Source organism: Lonchura striata, chromosome 1, assembly GCF_050655825.1.
Source record: "Lonchura striata isolate lonStrDom1 chromosome 1, ASM5065582v1, whole genome shotgun sequence".
Classification (NCBI taxonomy): domain Eukaryota; kingdom Metazoa; phylum Chordata; class Aves; order Passeriformes; family Estrildidae; genus Lonchura; species Lonchura striata.
The window spans coordinates 71198943-71226882 of NC_140703.1; the positions used below are offsets into that span (position 1 = coordinate 71198943).

A 27940-nucleotide genomic window follows, 5' to 3' on the forward strand; every position below is an offset into this window, starting at 1 on the left:
CATGTTGACATTGCTGGGAGATAAAAACAAATCACTTCAATACAATAATTTAAACTCAGGAATCCTGGAAGCAAGGTGTTAAATCTGAAAAAAAAAATACTCAAAAAGTGTGAAACAGAACTCCTGATGAAAAAATCCACAGCTTTTACTAGATCAACCCATGTAAAGCTTTGTCAGTCTGCAGTGTTTCATTAAGACTAACAGAAGACAAAGATTTGCATTAGAAACTGTAAAATAAAACCAATCAACCAACATTTTTTAGACAGAGAGGTAATCTAAACACATTTTTGAAAGACCTATAGCAATATCAAGTACTATGTTTCAATTACAAGTTTATTACTTTTCATGAAGACCACAACATTGCAAAGTTCTGAGCCAATTTTTTTCTTTTAAATTAATCTCCTACTGGACAGTGGACTAAAGGTATCAGTCCACACTCTTGCAGTGGTAGCTGCCTACTCAACCTAGTCATCCAATAATTTAAGCACTTTTTCCAGTGGACCCTATTTATTTCTATTCTTATTGGTAGTACTTAATCACAACAGACATAGGAAATAAAATAAGTGGGAAAATCCACTGGTGAAACCAGCTTAGTGTAAAAACTGATACTTCAATGCACATCAGGTAACTCTCACTGAGCTGAAAGACAATCTCAGTCAATGAAGATGAATTCCGCTGCATATCTCTAAGCAGAGATTTTTCTTATTTCAAGCAGTAACATCTCATCTGGTTTGCTAGCTTGTTTTTTAGACTAATCTAACATGAAAAAGCTGAACTCTTCTTCCACCGAAGCATTCCTTGCAGGCAAAAGTATTCTTGACTGAGTAGATCACAGAAAAATATTTATTAAGGTACCAGCAGAGCAAACAAACTAGACACTAAGGAAGAGCTACTGACATTATCTAGTAGAGGCTTAAATGCTTTGTAACTACAGCTACTGAAGATGAAATACAAAGCATGCAGCAAACACTTCCTTCTCTGCAATATATAACATTAAGATGACAAAATGCTCATGTGAAGCTGAGGAAGAAAAAAAACATTATGGAATCTGTTATGTCATTTACACTTTAAAATAAATTTGAAAAGAATGTTTTAAACATGCATTGTATGTTTTGTCTAACTATTCCCATCCTGCAAAAACACCTAATTCTACTCAGTATTGCTGAACATACAACTGTGGTATAACAAACAGCTTTGCTGTAAACAGACCTAGTATCTGGGGATAGTGATCCCTCGGAAGATGCTCCATGGTACACACTCTGAGACAACCTGTTGTCAGGTCTAAGCTCTTTGTCATATGCCATCATATTCCACTCCTGGCGTCTGTTCCTGGCTTTTCTAACCTTTTTCACCTCACGGGTGGTGCCATCTATACGCTTTTGCTCCTAATGTCCAAACAAGAGAAATAAAGCATGCAAAGAGAGAAAAAAAGGAAAGGGAAAAAAGCTGGTTAATATGTAGTTAGAGTGCATGAAAATAAGACCAGATTTACAGGTGAAGCCAACTCTTCATAAAATTTCTCTACACTAAAATAAGAATATCTCCCTACACTATGAACCTCATTAGTAGCAGGAGTTTTGATTTGCCTTTATTCTGTAAGGATTCATGTGCGACTGTGATGCCAATCTCCTGGTTTTCCTAATACAAAAATGTGACCAATTTTAAAAGCCAGAAAGTTGAGTTTCTTCTGATGTCATGTCTTTTATTTAGACCACCCTGATGCACTTGTAATTTTCATCTCCTGAAAATCAAATTTCTGACAATGCTAAATAAGCTCAGGGCTATTCTGGTTATTCATTATGGTCACAATCAACAGGGCCAGGGAAGTCGGCCAGGGAGAAATTGGACACACTTCCCTAGTCTATTTGAAAGTATTTTTGTTTAACTTCCTCTCCCTTCTTAGCTCTAATTAACTACCAAAATTCCTCCTAGTTTCTCCTCATCATTGATATAAAAATGAATTACACTAATCCTCTCTGCAGTGAGTCAGTAATACTCAGGCCAGCAGTATGGGCAAGACAGCTTGACTGGTTCATTACAAATTTGGCTGCTTTTATCTTTCAATATAACATCATGCTCAACCATTGTCAGTGTTTATCATACCTAATTGTCTTTACCTCACTAGATAGCAAGATCTCCTAATATTGGGACCCAATGCTTTCACACCTTGGAAATGTTGTACTCAGTATCAATATAAAACTCATACTGGTGCTTCAGCGCAAAGAATGAACAAGATTGCTCAATTCAGACTGAGAAGGGTCTATGACTCCTTTTCTCAGTATTCATGAAAACACCGGGGTTTTTTTTCAGTCAGCTCTAGATCCCACACCTTAGAATACATGTCTGATCCATTAGTAGGTTGGTATTAGGCTTTTGGCTGCTAGAAAAATAGTTTCTCAGGAAAGACTTATACTACTATTCTGAGAATGCAGTCAATGAACTGCATGGAGAAAAGAGCTTGGTCAAATTCTGGTAGGCAAGCCTTTTACTGGGGAATCTAGACCCACAAAGTAAGGGATAATAGTTGGAAAGCTAGAAAACAAGAAGTTGTTCACCACAGATGAACACAGGTTCTTTTACTCCAACTGTTGAACAGCACTGAGCAAGTAATTCTGAAATAATGTGTTTGGCATTACATAATTAATAAAAAACTAACAAATTGTTTCCTTGTCTTTATTTTGGATCTCCTGCTCCTTCATGCATGTTTGCATGAGGGACCTGCTGACCCTGCTAACATTTAGAATGACAGAAAAGATTTCTTGAAGTTCAACACCAAATGTTTTGACAACTCTTGCTCATTTCTACAGTAAACAGATTTTTGGTCTGATTTATGTTAAATAACAATGATCATCTTGGCTCTTAATCAGTTCTCCTAAAATATTTTTCCTTCACAAAATTTTTAGAATCACACCATTTTTATGTCCGATAACCACTTTTTCATCAATATTTTATGGAAAGGTAAATAGATATGGATGTATAAATAATAAAAAATAAGCACAAAGCTTAACTGGTTTTAATTGGATCAGATTTCAGCTGGGCAGGTTGTTCCAGATCAGCATCTGTAACGATGCTAATGAATAAATACACATGAATTCTTTTCACTAAAGCAGTACTAAACCCTACCGGTAATGCTATTTTGATTAAATATTATATCAACACATCTCTAAAACATTAAATGTCTTCCAAAACAGTGGGGCACCCCTATTACTAGCAGCTAACAAAGCTACATGTACCTCTAAGAATAGTTTTAAGTTGTTCCAGTAGCAGTTTCATTCCCTTGACAATGGTGACAACTCTAGCTTTACTATCCAGGACAAAGATGACAGAGTTGTAGGGGAGCTGAAGCCTTTCTACTTAATTACAGCTGGAAATATTTCTCAGAAAATCAAAGTAATATTAAGAGGAGTTACTTTTTTTTAAACTAACTGTAATAGAAGCTGTGGCAGGCAAGTGGGTGCTGTAGATTAAGCCAGAAAAAAAGTCATTCATGTTGGCAGGAAATTATTTCAGCAAACACAAAACATATTAGAGCCTTCAAACAGGGTTGAATTAATTGTAAGTTTGATATGTGCATCAAGAATTAGCAAACAATAATTTAAGCATCTTAATAAAGAATTAAGAGCTAGTAATAAAAAGCAGCTTCAGCAAGTATTTGCAATACCTTAAAAAACTGGAAGCACAAATCTAGAGTATTTTCCTGACCACAAATTTATAAAATACTATCAAAACATCAAAAATTATTTCTGAAGTACAAGCTTTCCAAATTTAAACATTTTACTTGCTTGAATAGCTAATTATTCTCAGACAAAAAGTCAGCACAATGAAGAGCAAATTAGAACAGCTTATCCTTTGTTTCATCACAACTGCCCTACCTAGAGCCATTCAATTTAGAATACTATTGATACATACCAAGTCAAAACTACATGGAACTCACAGACACTGATCTATGAAAAGTAAAAAAAAACAGACTACACAAATTTTAAACTTAAAGAATTAAAATTGCATTTTTCTTCAGAAAAACGTTTGCCTGAAAGAGGCAAATTAGAGGAAGCCTGTCAGATATTTTCAATTAAACTGTATACAAAAACAAAAAGCATATTTGAGGCAAGAAAATGAAACCACTCATAAACCACCTGCTGCAACAGCTCAAGCACTTAGGGGAAATTATCAAAATAATACTGGAAAACTAATTCTCTGGTGCAGGAACTACTCTCAGATTTCACCAAGCACCTAAAAAATTTAGGCTAAAAACTTGCTGTATTTGGTCAGCTGAGTAGGATGGCATTTGGATATCTAGCTTATATTTTGTTAAACAATACACATTTATTTCACCTGCACAGTTTCCCAACATTTTGTGTTTCTGTAGAGCACAAATTGAGTAAAGAATTCTCATATAATAGATTGAAAACGTAAGTTCAGCTATCAAATTGTTAATAAATGCTCTGGATTCATTCCTGGTTACTGCTACCATATGGACAAGAACAAAAGAAAAAGGACATTTGGTTCAGCAAGCTGTAGAACAAAGTGTGCCTGAGAGACATCTCAACCAAACCATCCTGCTCTCCCAAAGGATGCAGATCATGAAATGCTTGAAAACCATTTTCTGGAAAGCTAAACCTCAGATTTCTTCCCATCACAAAATTAACTTACTCAAGTCTATTCTCCTTTCTTCTCAGTTGGACTTGGCATATATTTAATCAAATCAAATAGCACTTCTGCTAGAATTTATCAAGGGGTATTTCTGTGAGGTATGGCTATAATCAGACATGATTGGAATTGAGCGTATTTGTAGACTGCAATAAGACAATTAAAATCTACAAAAAATATACCATGGATGGAAATAAGCAGGATGTATTGCCTAAGTTAAAGTCTAAAAGTAATTTTTATATATAGTTTTGTAGAAATCATTCTATAGGAATAGAGAAATCCTCAAGCAATATTATTAATCCTTAGAAAACCATCTGTATTTTTTCCTTTAAAATCAGAATGGAAAAAATGGGACACTGGAATGGAAAACACTAATTCCAATTCCTTTCCTCTCCCATTACAGTGTCTTTTTCTGGAGCATAAGAGGGCCATCTTTCTGGGTACCAATAAACAGATACTGGCAAAAGATTCAAGACAGCATCTTGGAAGATAACCACAGCACTCCTAAAATCTAATTTGCTGCCATCTTAAAATAGACAGGATAAGCTATAAAACTGGAATGCACTAAATCTACAGCCACACAAGAGGAACAATCTTTCCATGCACACATACTAAGTATGACCTGGAAATTTTTATGTTCGGACAGCTGCCCATAAAGTTGTAATGCACAAATGTGCTATAATGTTTCTGCTTTTACCTTTTGTCTCCTCTTTTCTTTTCGCTTATCTTCAGTATCTTGTAACATTTTTTCTTTCCAAAGATCAAAAAAATAGGAAGGATCAGTATAGAATTTCAATCCATCTTTCTTATCATCCCTGGAAAAACAGAAGAAGAAAAGCTAAAAATACATTAATTACTATGCTTTAAATCCAGAAAACTTACATTTGATGATCACCCAAGCTTCAAGCTGATAAATAACAACCATTACTAACTGGAAGTCCATGAACAAATACCACCACTGTCTGTAGCAGCAGAAAAAACACATCCCTTGGTCCTAAATCCTACACATTTACCTTCCAATTAAAAATTCTTAACAATTAAATACACTGCAAATACTGTGCTATACCATTCTTAAAAAATAAATTTATTACTTATTGCAGATTGACGATTATGTTTTATCAATCTTGAAAAATCAAATCTCTATAATCAGTATAGCTTTTCCCTTCTGCTATAATTATTCTCTGCATACAATTAGGAAATAAAGGGCAAAGTACAAGAAGTTAAACAATAAATATTTCCTTACCTATAAGGTGAAAGAATATTCAGAGGTGGTGGTTTGTCACTTTGATTATAAATATCAGCCACCGGGTTTGGAATGCTGTTCTTTGAAACTACCTGCTGGTCTTGAACTGTTGAGCTCTTGAATGCTTTTTTCATGTTGATGTCCTGTAAGGATACTGTTAGAAACAGAAATGCTTTTACCATAGGTCTGAAACTAATGAAAGTGGATACACAACATGCATTTTTCACTAATTTTATGAAATATTTTCAGCAAGTTAACAGACAGGTTTTCCCTTAGTGGGTAATTCTAACATCTAAGGGCAAAGGCATGTAAGAATGCCCATAATAAAAAAGATCTCACTTGATCTAGAACCTCACTTAAAATAATGGGACCATGGACTGTATCTTGGAAGATGATGCAAGAATGCTGTCACATGCAGATGTCCAACCATTTCCCCTTTTTATAAGGTTTATCCTGGAGTTCTAACAGCAGAAACAAATCTTCAAGACTGAAACACAAGGTCTAGTATTCCTCTGAAATGGTGTTTTATAATTGTACATACCATCTATACAAATTCCAGCCCATTCTAAATGTAATTTAATTACAGCTGCAGCGATCTCTTGTGAGAGACAGAGTTCCACTTATTTTACCCTCTTTCAACTCCTATGTCTTCCCATATAACTAAACCCTCCTTGCTCTTAAAGTTTTGCTCTTGTCTCTACAGAGAGAAATACTTGTACTCTCGTACTTCCATTTTATCTTTCCACATACACAGCTTTGGGGGAAACAACATCGGGGTTTTCCTGCTTTTCAAATGAAAGGTTTAAGTTGGTTTTAATTGTTCCTGTCACTTTTATCAAGACTTTCACTCTTAATACATGAAATGCAGCAATCATTGTTAGAGAAACTCCAGTTAAAGGCCAATCACAATTCAGAAGTGGCAGTAACTCTTGATATCATCTTCCTTCCACTGCTAAGCACCTGAAATACAGGTTTTAGACTGCAGTTAAAGATGATGTTGAAGTCTTCACTGGGTTGTCTACAATGACAATGCCCACTCCTGGATTCAATCCAAGTGTTTTATAAGAGTGTAAGCTGTAGGACTTGTGCAAACAAAATGCACCGGCTTATTCTCCTTTTATTCCCATTCACATTTCATCTAATACTTCTTGCCCATTCATCCAAGTTACTGAGTCTCAAGAACAAACTGTGAGAAATTTCACAAGGTAAATTAACAGTAATGGCCAAAAAATGTAGTATACTGATGACCTGAAGAAAGAAAAAGGGACAAAATTTTACACTGTTATTGTCTGTCATGATGGACACCAAATCCCACTCAGACTTCTTTGCCCAACTGTTTTTGTTATCTGTGCTGAGGACTTGCTTCTCACTCCAAGAATTACTTCATTTCTTATATAACTTCTACAATAGCACAAAATTAAAAATAGAATATTTAATGTCTAATACTTGTTCCCCCACTCACATCACCTCAAGTATCAAAACATCATTTCTGAAAGTACTTTCTATTTAAATCTGCCTGTAAGTAAAAGGTCTTTCAGACGGATTTTTTGGATGTATATATCTGAATTGTTTCATTCTTGTTTGATGGAAGACATTCAAAAGAACAAAAAAATTCTGGAGATTTTTAGAATAGGTTATTTATATCTTTTATATACACTGTAATAGTTATAGCTAAGAATATAGGAAATCACTGATGTAACCAAATCTGAAAGGCTTTTTAAAACAACCTTGCAACTGACATTTTGCTTAAATGCCGAAGCTATCCAGAAACATTCTATTTCTGACAGTATAATGAATTACTATAAAGACTTCAACTTCTACAGTGAAAGAGCTAATAAAATTTACTGACACTAAGGTGACAGCAGTTTGTATATATAGCTTATTAATATGAAGCATGATTAGCAATGCAAGAGTAACAACTGCTGTCAATTTAAAATAAACACTGATTAAATTCTCAGTCCATACACGAGTTTCCCCTTCCAAAAGATTGCTTTTAATTATTCTCCAACCTCTGAAAAATAGCTGGGTGGTACTGTATAACACTAATGAGACATTAATGAGGCATTAAACCAAAAAGGAGGGAAGAAAAAAAAAACATGAACCAACAAAACCAAGATGAAAACTGCCCTTTCCAAAAGTACAGGATATTGATATCATCTAGTTTGTTCATAGTACCAATACAATATGGCTCAAAAACTAAGCTGAATAATGATCTCATAGGAGCTTATTTACATTCCCATATAACTTAACCCCTTAAGCAGCAAGATGCAAGTGCTTGTACCAAAAAATCTCAGTGGTTTGGCTTGGAGGGGATCTTAGCGATTATCTCATTCCAAAACCCCTGCCATGGACAAGGACACCTTTCACTTAACCAGGTTTCTCTGGAGATAGGGCATCTACAAATTCTGTGGGCAGCTGAGAGTCTAACAGTTAATATATTCCAAAACCATAAAATGATGACATGTAATAATTTCCAGACAGTAACCAGCTAAAAAAGGAAGGCTAAATATCACACCATTACACTATTAAATATCAACAGTAAAATTTAATATTAGCACTAATAATTGGCACTATAAAATATATAAACCACAAAAATCTGAATGGCATGTGAAATATATAAGCCATATAAACAGCACTGTTAAATAGTTCACAAGTAGCATTAACTACTAGTGAGCCAATATTACACTACTGTACTGATATAAAAAGCTTTTATATTTTAGTAAATGTCAGGAATCATCTAAACAGGAAGTACAGGCATTGGCTGGCTCAGACATGTAGCATGGAGGCCAAGATGCATGTTAACAGCTTTTAAAGCTAGACAGAGAAATGCTTTATCTACCCAAATAAGTGCTTTCAAACAACATAATGATGTTATTTAAAATTCTTTGTTTTTACTGTGTATTTATTAAGGGAATGACCAAGCTCATAAGTGGGAAATATTTTTAAAGGAAATACAGTTTCTAGCAAGTAGAACCCCCTAAAGAATTTCACCTAGTTGATCCAAACACAGCACCTTGTTTAGATACAGAATATTATGTGATCTTTGATAACCTCAGAACAGACTAATATAGTTTTTGATTACCCTACTCTGAAATTGATATGGACACCCAGTGTCTCAAACTTTTTCCAATATTCTGACTTACTCCCAGTAAGGTCTGTGTTTATTCATTTATGATTTACTGCACTTACAAACTCAAAGTTTTCCTCATGAAAATGGCAGCTTAATAGCTCCATTACTACAGGGGCTTCTTGACTCAAGAATACCTTCACTTGCTCTGCTAAAGTGATTATTCCCAGCTTGCCTTACTGAGACAACAAGATGAAATATCATTACAGGATTACTTTGAAAAGAGAGAGGTTATTGTGCAATTAAATACTGTGCCCTTGTCAACATCACTTCTGGTTCGATGCTTTCATGCAATTACCTACCCTCTTCCACAGTTGAATCCAGCTGGGTGACTTTGACAGCAAGGCGATCAATTCTGTCTTGGAGGGAATTTGCTCTGATGTAGAAGCTGTTGGCCTCATTAAACAATTCACCAAATATGTCTTCAGCATGTTTGCCTGTGTAAGAAAACAGACAAGGAAATCCCTTTGCTAGTGGCTTACAAAACACAAGACAAATGGCTTCAGTATAATGAAGTATAATAAAACACAGTAGCTGTAGGATTAGAACAGCACAGTTTGTCATTCAGCAAAATTTGAGGCAGCAGGTTTGTAGAAAAAAAAGTGAAAATATACCATAAATTCTGCCTGAAGTCTATTCTTCTGGGCATCCTGGTTAGCAGTCTTCTTAAAAACACAAGAAAACTTACAAATTCTAATCCTTCTGTAGCTGAGCTAGTGCCAACTGACAGACAACTGAGTATTAAAAACTGGCTCTGTGATGAAAAGGCCTGAAGTTACTGCAGTCAATAAAAACTTCTGAAGTAGATTTTGAAATTAAAATCTTGAAATCCATAGGCCAATATCAAAATTAAAACAGCGTTATAAAAACAGCAGTCCACTTACCTCTACAAATGCTGACTGCAAACGCTGCTGTTCCTGGAGTAATTTGAGAGGGGGTCAGAGGCCACAGACCACATTTACCCATGGCCACAACTGGACTTATTGCACAACCTTTTCAGCCTCTCCTTCACCTGCTGTATGTTCTCAATCACTGTGACAGTGGACAATGCAGTCCAGATCACCAAATCATGGAATCAATTAGGTTGGAATAGACCTCTGAGATCATCAAGTCCAACCTATGTTCAAACACTATCACATAACTAGACCATGACACCAAGTGCAACATCCACTCTTTCCTTAAATATCTCCACGGCATGGTGATTCCACAATCTGCTGGGCAGCCCATTCTAATTCCTAATCACATTTTCTGTGAAGAAATTCCTCCTGACATCCAACCTAAACCTCTCCTGAAGCAGCTTAAGACTTTGTCCTCTCATCCTGTCACCTGGCAGAAGAGAACAACCCCCACCTGCCTACACCCTCCTTTCAGGCACTTGTAGTAAGGTCCCCCTGAGCCTCTTTTTCTCCAGGCAAAACACCCCCATCTCCCTCAGCCGCTCCTCAGACTTATGCTCCAGACCCTTAACTGGCTTTGCTGTCTTTCTCTGAATCCACTCCAGCACCTCAATGTCCTTCCTGAACTGAGGGGCCCAAAAGAGGACACCGTACTCGAAGTGTGGCCTCACTAGTGCCAAGTACAGATTTGCAGCCTTGCCCTTCCTTGAAAGCACCACAGTTGACAGAAGGTGCCACAAGATAACCCAAATCCCTCCCTGATGCACAGATCATTGTGTATGGCCATTCCTCTCCCAGTCCTTCCACAGGACTAGGCACTCATCCACAGTTTGACTCTCTTCATACCCAAGTCCACAACTCTCATCCACCCCAGATCAGTGGTTCCAGATACCCAGTTTAATAGTTTGCCTGCCCAGAACTTCCCCTACAAATTTCAGTTTCCACCCAAACTCATTGTTCTCGCTCACTGAACTGATGGTCCCTCCTACCCAAATACTGCTATTTCATTTAAGATGTCTCCCTCTACAATTTCTGCAGCCCAACCCCCTCAAGAAATCCTTGTAGAAAGAAAAGTCCTGCCTTCTGCACTTAGTCATGCTTTATAATCAAAAACAAATTTTAAAATCCTACCTGAATTAAGCTCATCTTGTTATGACCTGTATCAAGAAGAGTCTAAAAATGGAAGAAAAGTTCCAGAAGTGGAAGGGGGAGGGGAAGTAAAACTATCCAATTTGTTTAAAGAATATGGAATATGCATTAACCACCTAAATGACAGGGACTTCCAAAGCAGCCATTATTGACATTTTACATTGGTCCCATAACCAACCTTAATATTTTACAAAGAAAAGTAAAAAGATAATGAAAATTTCAATTTAAGATCCCATTCTGTGGACATCTGGAGACAATAACTCAGTGTAAAAAAATGGCCCCACTTAGGAAGTCAGCAGGACTATCTGGCCTTTTCTAGGTCACTTGCCTGGGTGGCAGGAGGAAACAACAACTAGATTAAAATATTATCTGAAAACACTGTGAATGACAAAAAAAAAAAGTAATGGCCATTGAATGAAGGACTTGACCAGTAACACCAGTAACAGTTTTCATTACTACATGTAAGATCAGCCAATAACTAACCCAAAATGTTAGGATATGTCAGTGTATGCAAGCTCTGCTTAATATATACATGCAGAAGATGGATAAGAAAGGTATGCTATCTTCCTGCTCCTAATCTCCTCCCCCTCCAAAACAGAAGTCACACACAAGCACAGAATAGCTGAAATTGAGTATCATCTGGTCCAACTCCCAGCTCAAAGCACAATGAGACAGGACTCTGACCAGCTGAGTTTTGAACACTTGCAGGGATGTAGACTCCACAACTCCTCTGGGCTACCCGTGTCAGTGTTCAACTGCCTTCATACTCAAAGTGTTCTCTAAGGGTTCCCAGCAGCTAGTTGAAATTTACTTAAAATCCCCACTTGATTTAGTTGCTCCAAATGAAGATGTTATTCCAAGCTATGGAAAAAATAAGCTTTTTAACTCTTCAGCTACATAAAGTAGTTATTACATTCTTCAGCCACCAATATTCAGAGCTCAATCAATTTTAACAGATGTTAGTTTATGTTAATATACTGAAATCAGCCTGCTGAGAGAGGACTGCCACATTTTAGGATTAAACAGATCACCCCTAGAGAAGTCAAGGGGATGGATATTTGTTAGTTATCTTTCAGAAGGCAAAGTGGAAGAAGCATGCTTCTTTTAATACTTGATTTTTTTTCAACACTTGCTAGCCCAGAACATGTGAAAGACAGATTGTCAATCTCCTCTGTGTGAAAACAGTGACAAGGTGAAGTAGTATTGGACATGCTGTTGTGATTAACATGATGCAGTAAGTTTCAGAAATAAAATACTTGAAGTGTTTTCTATGTTACCCTTGTTTAAATTTGATCTTTAACAAAACAGAAATAAGCAGGAAAAAAACATGTATCTTTCAATTTAAGAGCTGATTTTGGTACTGTAAGACAACAATTTAAAAACAATAGGTGTTGTCCAACATGTGGCCAACCTATGCATTAGTTTAAAATCCCATCTAAGACATTATGCAGTCTTTTCTTCTAAGCTTCCCTCCAACCACATAAGACAGTGATTCCATGGATTGGTGGAATCACTGTAGCTGAATTAACTAGAAACGTAAGAATCATGCTTTACCCCTCCTCTTTTTTTAAAGATGCAAAAGTGGTAGGCTGTTCCTGACTAGGTCTCAATTCCCATCTCCTTTCTCACAGTACCTTTAGCATGATACTTAATGGCAAAAATGCAACCTTTCCAACCCAGCCTGGTTCAGTACTACAGAGAGATGCAGTGTGCTCATGCCTGCACAAAAGCGAGTGAAACTGAGCCAATGGCCAATCTACCCAAGAAAATACTAGGAGGCAAGTTGGTGGACGTTGTTCTCTGCATGAAGAAAATTGTCTTTCAAGTCTCCAGATTACACTTCCTCCATGCTGCTTAGAGGTACGAGCTGCAAATGCTCCCTGTCTTTCCTCTCCAGGAGATTCTTTCCTCCCAAGTGGAGGTGAATCCCTTAGACAAGGTCCTGCCTTACATAAGATTGAACAGTTTCATACAGAATTCTGCTCACTCTGCCTGTGCTCTGAGCCTGCTGGCTGGAAATAAACCCAAATCTGAAAAAATAATACAGAAAAAGCTCTCCTGAGAGCACATTCCCTTTGGATAGGAACTTGTTCACATCTCCCAAAAAGAGCAGAGGCAGAAGCAAGCCAAGTCTGTATGCAACAGTGCAGACCTAACAGTTTTTAAAATCCACATTGAACTCACAATGCAACACTAAAAAAACAGTGTGATTGCAAGATAGACTTGAACTTGCTTGTGCTATGCCTGAAGCTGTGGGAACACCAACCAGCCCTGATGCAGTCAGCAGGACATACTACTTCAGCTCCAGCACAGCACTTTCTTGTGATCATTTCCTTGCAAATGCTGTCTGCAGAAAAAGCCCTCTGCAAACATGACATATTTCAGACTGTGGATAAGAATGGTGGTACATTTCACTTGTTAAATACCACACATTCATCTGTTAAGACTAAGGACACATCATTTATTTGCATAGATCTTTACCTTGACACTAACAGAATTTTAGGGGCTGTCTACAAAGACTTCAGATGACCGTAGAAATCTGCTAAGGGAAAACTGCTGGATATGAATATAAGTAGTCAGTTCCTTAGCAACAATCTTAAGAGGATCTAAAAACACTGTATAACAGATTAGCCCCAATTCCAGATCTGGATAAATGAAAGCTGTACACATTCCTAGCCAAGTCAGACAAGTAAAAAGTGTATTTTCCACACTTGGACAATCCTAGCACACCACGTCTTATAATGTCTCCTTCAGTGTAATTAGAACATTAACCATTCTTACTTTCCTGAAATTTAAGGATGGTGCTACTAAGCAATTGTCTGAGAAAACAGTAAACGAAACTCAATGACAATGCAAACACAAAGTAACTCCAATAACATCAGAAACCAAGTCGTCAGCTGCTGCTCAAGAAAAGCTTGCAAGTGATCCTCTGATCTATCTGAAAATAATAATTCAAGGCTTAGCAACAATCCAAATTCTACAAATTCCTAGGGGAATGATGATAAAACAGAAGTCTGTTTTGAATATGATCTTAAGTCCTCAACACTCCACCTTAAAAAGCCCACAACATACTCTAACTTACATATCCAAAGCAGAAATAACAATGTTCTGAAATACAAAATAGTTTCTATACAAAAAGATCACTTACAGAGCAGGATGCTTCAACCTGGAAAAGACATCATCAAGAGAACAGGATAAAGACTTAATAAAATCACAAATTATTACGGAAATGCACAAGATGAAAGCACCTTTCATTATTTTTCATCACACCAGAATGAGAAGGTATCAGGAGGAAGTACAGGTCAACTTCCATTGTGGGACATTCTGCCACAGGTCACTGGTCAAGAAGAAGGTTTAATCCCTATTTCAATGGATCTAAGCAATACCACAGATGATATTTTACAAATGCTCATTACATAGGATGATTCAGATGGACCTCCAGCTCAAAAATCCCTAAATCCCTGACTACTGCGAACAGGAAATGCTGTGTTTCTTGTTCTCTTTCCCTAAGCAAAGGCTTTTTCCTATCATCATGAACTGAACACCAGTGGGCCCCATAGTCAGAGCTCCATACAGACTCTCAGTTTTAAAACCACGTCCATTTACAAAGAGAAGCAACTGATGAAGCAGTAATTTCTTTTCTAGGAGTAGCGTTATCAGCACAAACAACAGCTGCTGATTGTTAAAGACTGTCTGAAAAACATCTCTTATCCCTTTCATCAAAAATATTGTTCATCGTGCAAACACTTCAGTCATGCTTCTAGAATTGCTAGTGGTGGTGTCACCTGACAGGTGTGGTGTGTAGGCTACTCTGTACAGAGCTGATGTTAGCCTGCCTCAACTGTAGCCTGCAGGCTTGTTCAGCAAATGGCATCCTTTCAATGCGCTTAATTTCATTCATATGAATTGAGCACACATATATATAAAAGAGAAGGCTTCAGAAATACTAGCACACTACGAAAATCTAAAATTTCAGTCAAATGTGTCATTTGATGCCAAGAGGCAGAAGATTTTGCTGGCTCAATCCTGTAGAACTCAAGTGCTGGTCTTGTTTCTTGAACTAATTTCTCTCACCTTAGAAAAATTTCTGGTCTTCTATGCTCCGGTCTTTTGGTTGGTAGTGGTTTTTTTTCTACTTGCTTTTTGTTAATTTGTTTTTTGGAGTGGGGGAGGGTTGGGTTTTTAAATAAACTTCAAAATATAGAAGAGCATAAAGGCAATTATTATTATAATACATACGTGGTAATGTCCCATACCATACTTTTGCTATTGAAAACAATCCATCTCAAAGCTTTGCATCATGAATCAAATACTTGCAGGAAGTTACAGGTACTTACTTAAGCTGCTTAGCTGGCGTATGATAGCAGCAAGGGTGCTATTTGTTACACATTCCAGTTCACTTGTAATTCCCTCTGGCAGAGCTCCTCGGCAGAGATGCCTTGGTTCAATGTTCCTTTTCACCAAAGGCATGGCTCACAATCTGGAATTTACAAACAAATATGTATGACATTTACAAAAATGAAATTAAGAGCTCTGAATCAGTGTAGCACACATTCAGGTTTTTTTTCTCCAAAAAGTACTTCACCTTTCTTCTTTTAAAGCCTTGCTTCAGCCTAAGATACTGTACAATTCCTACTGGGGCACTGGAGCTGTGCACTCATGCCAGAATATGACAAGAGCACTGCAGAGCAGCAGAGAGTAAAGGCAATAAAGGTAATGTAGGCTTTTTGCCTTCGATTTGGTGTAAGATTTACTGTATGCACAGACTTGTGCTGCAGTTCCAGAATCACTGGACTTCAGTGCACATTTGCATTTAGAAAAAACTGGCAGTCCCCACACAAGTGGCAGGAAAGGTCACTGTCTGGAGCATGCTGGCATTCTGCCTTGGCAAGCTGGCCACCAACAGACCAACCAAGCACTACAGCCCCCAATTACGTCAGACACCAACCTACCCCAGCTCTGGCAGTTTTCAGTAAAAATGATAAATTCATCTGACATATAAGGGCAAGTGCCTCTCAGAATTAGGCTGCATGAGGAAGAAGATGGTTTACCACAGGTGGAGCTGTATGGCATTCTGAATGGGATAAAAGCATTTACTGAACAACTTTTGGGAACATGCCAGATGCAGGAAGACATTTATCTGAGAAAACTAAGGTTGTCAGAACTGGTTTTCTTGGAAAAAATGAAATAAATAAGGATGGTGTCCTGGTTCCAGCCCAGACCAAGGGGAGAAGCCAAGACATTGTGTTATTTGATACCATCTCACATCAGGGCCAAGGGCAGGGAAAAGGGATTCCTCTCTCATTTCCAAGAAGCAGTGCATTCCTCTACAGTCAGGAACAACCTGGCTTCTGTCAAGTCAGGCTCTGCATTTTTTGAGCATTTTTGCACATGAATCATTCTCTCTTTTTATATATTTTTCTTATTAATATTGTTGCTGCTACTGTTTGTTTTCTTATCTCATTGCTCTTTCCAATAAATTGTTCTTATTTCGAGCTGCGATCTGTGCCTTTTACACATCCAGTTCTCCCTGGCTACCTGGAGGGGGTGGGGGGCAGAAGCAGGGAAGGAAGGGGAGCGAGCAAGTGACAGTGTGGTTTGGAAAGTCTCGGGAGAAAAACTAAATTGTGGAGTACCATTCCTAAACCACAACAGATGGGGAAAATAAATGAAAAAAAAGAGCTCTCAAAGCATCACAAAAGGACACAATGGCATAGAAAACACTGTCCTGCAGAGAGCAGCTTTCAGAGCAAGGATGCCCAAGTGAGACAGAATTCTCCCAAAAGGGAAGCAATATAAAACAAAATCAGTTTTCTTGAAAACTACATTAACTCAATAGTCAAGTTGATTACATTTTTAACAGCAACAATTCAATGCCCATGTACTACTCATTAATTATATTCTGTTTAAAACTTCATGGCATGCAAATTTTCCGGAACAAGAAGTTACATTATTACCAAGGACAAAGTTCATTTGGGAAAGGCTTAGCTGAAAATTTCTTTTTTACCATACTAAAGCAATTAAACTAGCCTTTCAATTTCTCTAATTAAAATCACATTAGTAAATTAAAAAATCCTTTTGTCTTTCAAATGTTGCACAGTAATTTTTGTAATGACTTCCACCTGAAAATTTAAATATTTTATTCTCAAGAACATTTCTAAAAGCTTAACAGCCTTAATGAACAAAAAGAAACTAACTGTAAGACTCTTTCATAACAGGTCAGGAAGGAACAAGCTCATGACTTCTAAGCAGTAGTCTTGAATTATATTGTATGTCTTTCATAATATGAGACAATTTGAATAAGTCAGAATTTAAGGTTAGCTGAATTTGCTAAATTTTACACAACAACACATCAGAGGTAACAGAGGAACAACTTCTGCATTTGATTAAAAAACCTTCCTGTTTCTGTTCTATGTTTTTGTATTCCTCTACAAACACAAATATTTCAAAATACTACTTCACATCCACTCCAGATGCTTTTCTGAACTTGATAAAAAAATAAGTCAAAACTGGAAATTCACAATTACTGAAGAGGAACATCTAGCACCAACACTGCCAACAAGCTAGTGCATTGAAGCTACAAAATAGAAATCATTATGAGGAATTCTTCCACTGTAATGTAAATGTTACCATGAAAAAGCATTTCATATAAACATAACTTGTAAGACAAATTAAAAGGAGCAGAAATTAGTGCTAAATTAACAGTTTATATGACAAGGCCTGTTTTTCCCATGGCACTTTCTGTCTAGCACTCTCAGAGCTGCCCCCTGCCCTTACCCTCTGGAGTTCACCCAACTCCCTCACCTGCCCACACAGCACTCTGGCCCCAGCTGGAAGCTGGCTGCGCACTGCCCAGCTAACCTCTTGAAACACCTACCTTATTGAGTACAGTCAGAATGCCTTCCAACACAAACTCTTATTTAAGTCCCTTCTCCACATAATGTTCTTTCTTGCCTGCAAAAGCTAATTTGAAGAAAACTACAACTGCAATTCAAGGTTTTTGTTTTCTTATCACTTACTGACGAGATGGTCCAACGTGTTCAAGAGCTACCAGGGGACTGACAGACCAATGCAAGAAATCCCACTTCTTTAAAGAGCATGCTAAAGCACACACCAGGGCTGAGGGTAAGGGAAAATAAACAACTTTCATATTTGAATGCATGATTTAAATTATTATGTAGCAATCTCATTTCAGTTTGAAGTTTAATTACAACAGGTAAACTGAACACCAATGAGTAAATATATGCAACAAATTAAGCAATCCACTACCTGCTCCTGATCAGATGAAAAGAAACTCTGCAACTGCAATAAGTTTCTTCTAATTTAAAACCTTTATCTAACTGAATTAAACACCTACAGACCTATTCAGATATTAACCCATTACTAAGTAAAAAGCTTGTGTCCTTACTACTAAAACACAGCCACCTTTTTCTTCACCACACACAACTCAGATGAACTTAATCCTTTTTAACGAAAATGCATGAGAAGTGAAGCTAACTTCATTTCAAAATCTATGTAGCAAGAAGTTAGATGAGAAATCAAGACAAAACACACCTCAATTACAGAGTCTTCATGAGACACAACCACACTGAAGGGAGTGCGTTACCAGGAGCAGAAAACAAGAATTTGCAATGGCAATTCCACTGCCTTCCACATTCATCTTCCGCCTCTTTTGAGTCACACTCAGTCCCAGTTTCTTCCTAGACAAGATAGTCACTGTGATGTCACTATGTTAAATATACTGGCATTTAGAAATCATATTCGATTTTGCAATACAGAGGTTTAACAACTTCCCTTCTGTCATGGTTTAACCCCAGCCAACAGCCAAGCCCCCCAGAGAGCTGCTCTCTCTGTCCCCCACCAGCTGGATTAGGGAGAGAATGAAGAGACTAAAAGATAGAAAACTCATAGGCTGAGATAAAGACATCTTAATAGGGAAAGCAAAAGCTGCCCACGCAAGAAAAGCACACCAATAAATTAATTCACTGCTTCCCACAGGCAAGAGTTTAGCCACCTCCAGGAGAGAAGGGTTCCATCACACATAATGGTGACTTGGGAAGTCAAAGTACTGCACCATCACTTCAAACATCCCCCCTTCTTCTCCTCACTTCATACACTGAGCACAATGTCACATAATCTGGAATATTCCCATGGACATTTTGGGTTGCCTGTCCCAGCTGTGTCTCTTCCCAAATCTCCTAAGCACCCCCAGTATTATCCTTGACAATGTCAAAGTCCAATAAGCAGAAAAGGCCATGGCTCTGTGTAAGCCCTGCTCAGCAATAGCACCTCTAATTTATCAACCCTGGGTTAAGCATAAATCTGAAACACAACTTCCTGTGAAAAAAATAACTCTACCCCAGCCCAAAACAGAACACCTTCCATCCACAAATAATTGAAAAATCTAATGCAAATAAATTACTATTTTCAAAAATTATGTCAGTGTAGTAGATTGGTCCCAATCATAAAGTTGTAAATTTTTTTTATTCATTTTAGCCCAGTAAGAACACAATGGAACCAGGGACTTATAATTTGGATAAAAGGGTTCATCTCCACTGTGAGGCCACCCACCTGACAGCTGCCTTTAAACCATCAGCTGCATTAAGCACAAGAGAGGAAGACTCTAGAAAGATGCTATACTGCACATATACAACTGGCTGAAGTGGAAATGTATGACACATTAGTGTCAGAACAGAAAAATCAGAGGAGTCAGAAGGGGAGAGAAGAAAAACTAAGAGGGTGAGATGTCACTTAGCATCTCACTAAACCCATGAGTGCCTCACTGGACATGGATCAGATTCAACATCTGGCTGGACTGAACTCTGACTGGAGGACAAACGGACACTGCTCCCCAAACCCTCCAGGCATCAGCAACTCGATTTCCACACACATTCTGAAAGGACAGGACATCAAAAGCTTGAATTAGCTTAGATCAAGCCATTAAAATTCAGATTTTGCACGCTTCCTCAGTATTCTCACCCCCCTTTCTCTTCTTTCTCTCTCCCCGTCCCATAAAAACTTGCATAACAACTCCATAAAAACTTGTCTTTTGTCTTAAAATTAGAAGGCACTTATCCCAGTAGTCATTGCTGTAGAGGCAAGTGTGCTACAGAAAGACTTAAAGCATTTTTGCTTTTCTTTGCATGCTTCCTCTGCAGCCACAGAAGTACCACTCCAGGTCATCTCAGACCACCTTCCCTTGGCCACCAGCTGTTAAACTGCATGCAAGAAGTCTGACACTGCCTTGGCAAGTAAGTCGGATTCTTAAAAAGTCATGAAGAGAGCAGATGTACAGTAACAAACTTGAAAGATGACAAACACCATGTGAAATCTTTCCAAACAACAGCAGAACACAGCTATTACAAGAGACAAGATGAATTTTTCAAGTATTTGAGCTACTGGCAAAACTCTAAGTACCAGCTGTTCCGCAAACCTGCTGTTTGCCCTTTCACATCCCCAAAACAGCACTGCAATTTACACGAGTGCTAGAAATAATGTACCTGAATTCCATGGTTAAGTTCTTTACATATTCACTAATGCCACAAAACAAATTCCAACTCATTAAGCAGCCTCCCTTCTTGTGAATGTTTACATATTACATTTTCTCAAAGACACTGTTCAATCCCTTTCTTAAACTCTTCAGAAATTTCTTCTTATATCCTCTAGTAAAATATGACAAAGCTGAACATTTTACCATGAAAAAGACTTTACTATACATCAATTCTAAATTCTCCCTGAATATAGTCTATTCTTTTCAGAGAGCATTGGAGCTTTCCATTGATGACTCTCCCAGCTCTCTATAAAAAGAGAACATACCATAATTCTTTCTATGGAGAAGAAAAACGAGACAGACTGAACACACAGCTTGCCATGAGTAATGTACCAGATGGGATTCCATTCAGGATTAAGCACCTAAATTTGTATGGCTACATATATATGAGCTCAGCAGAAACCCAGAGAGCAACCAAATCCCTGCATCTCTTGACAGATACAAGAGGGACATGGTGTGCTCAAATACCTCATGTGTAAGCTCTGATAAGTACTCACCTAAATTTCAGTGTCTGAATGTAGAACTGCATTTCACCTCATCAAAACCAGAGAAATACTGTTGGCTTGCTCACATCAAGCCACACAAGTTACACTACCTCCTAATCACAGTCTCCATGTCAAGGGCATTTCAGCATTTAAAACCTTTACAGACAGTTAAGTTTTCCCATATGTGATGTCCTAACAGTCAATTCAACACACAGCTTCCATCTCTGAATGGTACCAGATTTGGAAATACTGCCCCTATTTTCCTGTACAAGTTTGTAATTCTAGAAAGCCTGCCATCACCCACTTTCAAGATTCATGTATATGCTAAAATGGAATAGAAGAGAAAGCAGAAAGGTGAAAGATCCCAAGCACCAGCTTTACAGATGCTCTCCCATCCCCATTTTTTTTCCTCCATGGAGGTGCCATTGTCAAAGATTTCCATACCCTCCAAAGGCTCTTCATCCTTCACAAATGAAAGAAAAGGGCTACATGGAGAATAAACACTGCTATCCCTACTATTCTAATGGAAGGAAAGGAATAAATATGCCTTTAATGCATGCTCCTTTCTGGTTTTTCGTAATCCTAAATGACTGAGAACCTGATGTTTTTGAACCTTTCCTACTTGCAATCTCTGAATGTCATTTACTATCTGATCAGTAATGACAAGTTAAAAACAAACCATAACTAGCATATATTCTGAAAATTATTGAATTCAAGATTAATGTAATGTCATTCTTCTGTACTTTTAAAAGTTTTGTGCTTTTTTTTCTTTTTTTTTAAGCTGGCTTCATTCTAACAAGAATCTGAATCCACACTTTGTATACTGCAAAACAATACAGAATATTTAGCCATCAGTTATTGTCTCACAGTGCTCTCTAATACCACAGAATTATTTTTTATCAAAAGGCATCCAAACAAGACTATTTAGCTATTTGAATTCTATCAAGTATGCAATTTCTCTCTCAGCCACCTTACTATGTAATTAGTATCAAAACAAAATAGTTTTACTAAACCACAATTATGCTTTAAGTACCAAGTACTTTACTTTTATTAGAGCTAACCTTATCTAAGGGACATTGTATTTTTTAGTCAATATATGCATTTTTTTACATTTGCCATAATTTTTAATGCAACTCTCTTGATTTTGAAAGGAGTTTGGTGATGCAAGGACAGACTTTTGATACAAATATGCACAAAATTTAATAGAATTCTATTTCCTAAGGATAATTAAAAATCAAGAATATTTCTTATCCACAACAATCCATATCTTTCAACAATACATGTAAAGTAAAATGCCTAGAATATGTCCTCCTCACTACAATTTAATATATAGCCAATTCTATCACCATCCTTTTCACAGCTCTTCCTCCTGATTGCCAGGTCTGAGTGAAAGGAATGAGTCAAGGCTGGAATGAAAGCAGGTTTTTTTCCTCTCAGTATCAGACCACCACTTCTCATCTTCCTCTCGCATCATACCAATCTAAATACTAGCGATGATGAAAAGGGCACAGAAATTCCTAAAGCTATTTTGTTTCTTTAATAGAGCTCTTCAGTGTCTGTTGCAATGAGCTGCTTCTGAAGGTTCACCAACTTGGACAGTTGCTTTGTTTTCTTTTCTTTATTTGGCAGAGTTTTTGTCTGTGCTGAGATCTTCAGGGCAGATTTTATGGTCCAGTGATATTATGAAGGAAATCAAGACATTAAGTAATGACAAGAGAAAGGACAACAGGAGAACGGATGGTAATTAGTTCTGCTTATCTGCAATCTAAAATTTTATGGATGCACATTTTCCTAGTCAGCCCTTCATATCTCAAAAAAAACATGTAAGAAGCAGAACAATAGCTACCTCTATTAATAGAGTGGGCCTGCAATACAAAGGCTTGCAGAACCATTAAAAGGTGAATGCATTAATTCAGGAATTTCCACTAATTAAAAAGCTGGGAGAGAAAAAAGTGAACAGATCTTCACAGTAGTGAACATTTACAGGTACTTTAAATTTAGTTCTCAATATTTCAGATTAACTATAAACCTGCATAGGAAAGATAACATTCACAATGTCATCCTGAGGATGATTCAACCTAAAATAAAGTAGCTATTCTTTCCTTGACACTACAGACTGTAATATAAAAGGCTTTGAAAACAACAACTATGATGCCAGAAATTGACTTATTTTCTCTACAGCTTCCAGGATGAGTATTTTGTGGTCTTTTCCCCTTTGTTCTACAACCCTGAGTTTGCATTATCTGTCCACTGTAGCTCAAGATGCTCTTTGGGCACCTGCCATTCTTTGATAGAGTCAAACGTCTCCTCAACTTCTGCTTAAATACTTGTGTCTACAGTTTACTGCCAGGTAAGTCTCCCAGTGACGAAAAGACAACTGAGGGACCACTTCAAAGTTATTGCATTAACTCTTCCCTTTCAATAGAACTGTAACATTTCAAAGCCACAATCCTAAGAATAATTCACAATACTTTTCACAGCTTCTAAGAAAATAAAAAGCTTATCATCAGGAAGTACAGACAGATTATGATGAAGTTTCATCTCCTGCTACAAAATAAGGGATCACATACATCTCACCCAATTAAATGGCTTCATCATTGATCAAGGAAGAAATAAAGGTATTTCTCACTCACTGCTAATGAAGCCACTTAACTAAAGATTAACACTGGTATATCTCAATTTCCAAGTAGGCAACTTTTCAGGGCCAACTGCAACATACTTATGGAATACAGAATGTATTTCCTGTATTAAGTTCTCACTGTTCAAATTAATGGACTTTGCCATTTGACTTTGCTGCCACTCGCAGCATTTTTAACACTGCCCAATATGCAAATATCTTTGCCAGTAAACTGCACTGAATTTTTAAACTCCTTTCACCTAAATCTTTATACTTTTTAAATAATTTATTATTTAAATTATATAATTATCATTGATCATTATATACTTATCATCTTCATAAAAATACAGGAAAAGCATATACACAGTATATTTGTCATCCTGAATATGAATATTTACTTAAACATGAATATTTACTTAATTCCATCATCCTATTTCTTCACATAAGTTTTCCCCAGAACATCTATGCATATCCCTTAACTAGTTTTACCCTCTCTGATTTTTCTCATGCTTACGTTTACTCTGAAAATAGTGATCTGAAAGCTGATATCTTGGATTGTGTCACTTTCTTCTGATTATCTTCCTCCTTAGAACAACTTACAGCACTACAGTAGTAAGTAGTTTCAGACTGTAAGCATCTCAATTTCAAATAACCCTCCTGAATCTAATTTCAGAATTCCATTATTTAAAATTCTCTTACTTGAAAGAAACACAAAACAATGCAAGAAATACACTGTGGTACCACTGAACCTGTGTGTTAAGCTTTGAAAAGCAATTTCTCCTTCACTAACACATTTTAGTCTTCCTTGACACCCAGTGTTACTCAGGTATCTATTCAGAAACAAATTTCTTACCTGAAATCTAACAGAAGTTCAGAGTGCACAACACAATAGCTTGCTGTACTGAATCCAATCAATCTGCCAGCATCAGATCCACCCACCCTTTTATTCTCATTCTGTTTCAGAATAGAGATGATCCAGGGCACCTTCACACATGACTGAAGTCCCTCGTTTCTAAACCACAAGCTGTCCTTTCTGCAACCAAAATTTTGTTCATTAAGCCAGAACACTTACACTTTATCTCAAAAGATGTAAGACTAAAGGGTACTAAAGAATCCAACTCAGTAAACTAAAAGACATCCACACATGGTATACTTGTTTCTGTAAAAAAGAAAAATTCAAGGTAAAAAAGTTCATTAAGAGCATGAACTGAAAAACATGTACAGAACTTTCTTCCCAAATAAGTAAATTTAAATCTGTTTTAACAGAATGCTATTACCTTAGAGTGTGCTTAATGGTAAGAGGTGCACAGTCACATCAATACAGCTGAATGGGGAAAAAGTTGGTTTGCATGTGTCTAAGTCCAGCCTGACTACCATTAAATTTATTAATTGTTCTATATAAATCAAATTTTCCCTTCTGCCTTCTTTCCATAGCCACGTGAATGATCTTAGCACACAGGGAGTCATGAGACGCCCCATTGTTTCTTTCTGCTGAACAAACAGTGACCAGTTTAAAGTATCAACAAAAGATGCCGACACGTTAATCTTGTTCTTAGCGTGATGGCTGCTCATCCTGCTCCTAGTCCCTTCCAGATGGCTCAGTGTGAAAGAGATGGTGGGATGGGGAACAAGGAATATTCCATGCTGTTCTGAACATCTGTTCCACTGCATTCATACATTAAAAAAAACAATAAATACCTTACCACCACCATCAATTTTACATTTCAACCTAACACTACTAGACTAACACCAAATACAGTGTAAATGTTATGCATGCACTTGAGAAAGGAAAAAAATCTCCTTTCAAATCATGTAAGAGCATGGGTTTCATTTCTGCTATCTTAAGAACAAACTTGTTTGAATCACTAAGTACTTATGCTGCACTGAAAACACAGTTTTCTTTCATATGACCTTTCTGTATTATACCCCAAGCATTTATTATCATCCCTTCTCCTATTCAAGCAAACAGAATTGAACTGAGTCACCATTTGTTTCCCTTTGGTTTTTTGTCTTTTTTTTTTTGGTTATTTGCCTTTACTGCAAAGATGCACACTACACATTTGTTGGAGCTTGTTTAAATTTTATTTGGGCAGTTCGGTACAGCAGCTAAAAAATAATTTGCTTGTGCCTATAAAGAAATAGTGGTAGCCTTTTGTTTTTTAAGCAGGGTTGAAATAAATGAAAATATAAATATATTACTACACTATACTGCCTACCTCTCAAGTGACATTTACCCTTTAAAAATACCACCTCTTTCTTGAAAAGAAGCACCCAGCCAGAGTTAGGAGAAACTCAGAACAGAAAGGAAGAAGCAGTGCTTTGTCCTACAGCACGGGAAAGAAGATTTAGATTGATCATCCCCTCCCTTTTGTATCATCTTGACATGTGCAAGCCATACGGCTGCTGAATTATTCAGCTCTTTGTACTTGGAATACCTAATGATTACATGAAAATTTAGAAGTACTGAAACACTGACTGGAAGAGGAGCAGATTGTAAAATCTAATTTTGTTTTGGCCTTTAGTACCCTACATGGTAACATTCAGTGAGAAGTATAAACGAGATGAAGTCAAAAGGAACAAAATCACAAAGCAGCAGAGAGTTAGTTATAACACCAAGCTAATTAGGTCAGGAACAGCCCTCCACTAGCAGGTCGAAATGTTTCCAGATGTCATCTGGATCTTAATCAGATCTTAATCAGATGTGAGCAGAGTTTGTTATGCAGACAGAGCCACACAGTTCTCACTTTCTAAAGCAAAACTCAGCAGCCCAGACAGCTGAGAAAATGTCTACAGGCATCTCAAAACCCAGAAGTATTCCCATAAACTGGCTAAGATAAATTAAGCCTTAAAAGTAAATGGTTCAAGTAACTTGCTGTGTACTGCAACACTAGTCATTCCCACCTGTTTAGTACCTGTTCATTTTTCTAGCATAGTAATATCACAAAGCAACAAACAATAATAAAAAAAGTTTTAAAAACATGACATAACCAAGAGAATTGCTATTGAATAAACATTGGTACTTAATTAACAATTAACCATACCACCACCTGAAGGAAATTTCTTTGTTCCCTACCCACCTACTGCAGTCCAAAAAGTGTAATTACAAACAAACTCCTTCAGCTGACAATTAAAATAATAAGACAAAGCACAGCTTTTCATGTCCCAATTTAGGATACACCACTGAGAAACTACTCTTAAGTATGACTCACTCAACAGTCTCTTGAATGACAGCATTAAACACCTTGCAGTGCTTACTTTAAACCTGTTTTGATTATCTGATGCACATTCTTTTAAGAGTTTAGAGTTATATACAGTCACATTCTATCTGCACTACAGAAGTGGAAAAATTCTGTGACAAGAACCATTATCCTATAATTTCTTGACACTGCTTCAGACAATTTGACACTAGAAGAACTCGTAATAGAATATTGAAAGTCTGCAACTGCAAACAAGCCTTTTCTTAGTGTACAAATAACTCCTGCAGACCATTTAAAGTACATTTGTCCTAGCTGTCCTCCTTCACAAACAGTAAGGGTTATCAGAAGCAAATGCCTTGATTATATAAAGAAAACCTAAGATGCAGCTAGGCTTGCTGACTCGCATTGATCCCATTTAACAGAGCCTTACTGGATTTAAAGTGCTCGAAATAACTGTCTGGGTCACAGTCCATGCAATAAAGGCCACCTGGTGAGGCCCCAGGAGACCTCCTGCAGGGACAACATGCCATTCAGATCCTCCAATGACCTCAAGCTAAGCCAGAAGCAAATTCAGTAATTTGTTTCTCAGAACTCCAATTAACCTTAAATTGGAAGGGAAAGTAAAAAGGGGATAAAGGATTCCATGTTTTGTCAAATAATATCCATTTTATGGCTATATACAATGTTCCTCATTTCCCATATCTAATATTCACAATAAAAAACCTTTTAAAACAGGATTTTTCTGGGAAAAAAAAAATCTGTTCTTAAACTCTTTTACTCCCAGCAGTTATCTAAAATGTCACATGGAAGTGTTACATTTTCAGATAATTCAATTAATCCAAAATTTAAAATGTCACAGCAAAGTGTCAAATTTTTTAATGGCTCTCTTCTGCACAGGAAAGCCTCTGTATGTCAAATATGCATATGCAGACAAGTACACTCCATGTATGTTTATGTTCTATATATACACACAAGCAATTTATACACATTTATTATACATATGACACACAGAGATGATGGAAGACAGTA

The 27940-nt window shown here is 37.1% G+C and overlaps 1 protein-coding gene across 8 annotated transcripts in view; it reads right to left on the reverse strand.

The window, feature by feature from the left end:
* The window catches only part of WASF3 (WASP family member 3), a 65500-nt gene that overhangs the window by 7282 nt on the left and 30278 nt on the right, over positions 1-27940 (reverse strand). For 4 of the 8 annotated variants that reach the window (XM_021542010.4, XM_085580287.1, XM_021542011.4 and 1 more), the window contains 5 exons: positions 15400-15542; positions 9320-9454; positions 5891-6044; positions 5345-5462; positions 1210-1385 (listed from right to left, as the gene is read on the reverse strand). In XM_021542010.4, coding sequence (XP_021397685.1) covers positions 1210-1385; positions 5345-5462; positions 5891-6044; positions 9320-9454; positions 15400-15532 — 716 coding nt within the window. In that variant the 5' untranslated portion in view covers positions 15533-15542. The remainder of the gene's footprint in view (positions 1-1209; positions 1386-5344; positions 5463-5890; positions 6045-9319; positions 9455-15399; positions 15543-27940) is intronic. The other 4 variants (XM_021542013.4, XM_085580293.1, XM_031504457.3 and 1 more) reach the window with 3 other exon arrangements.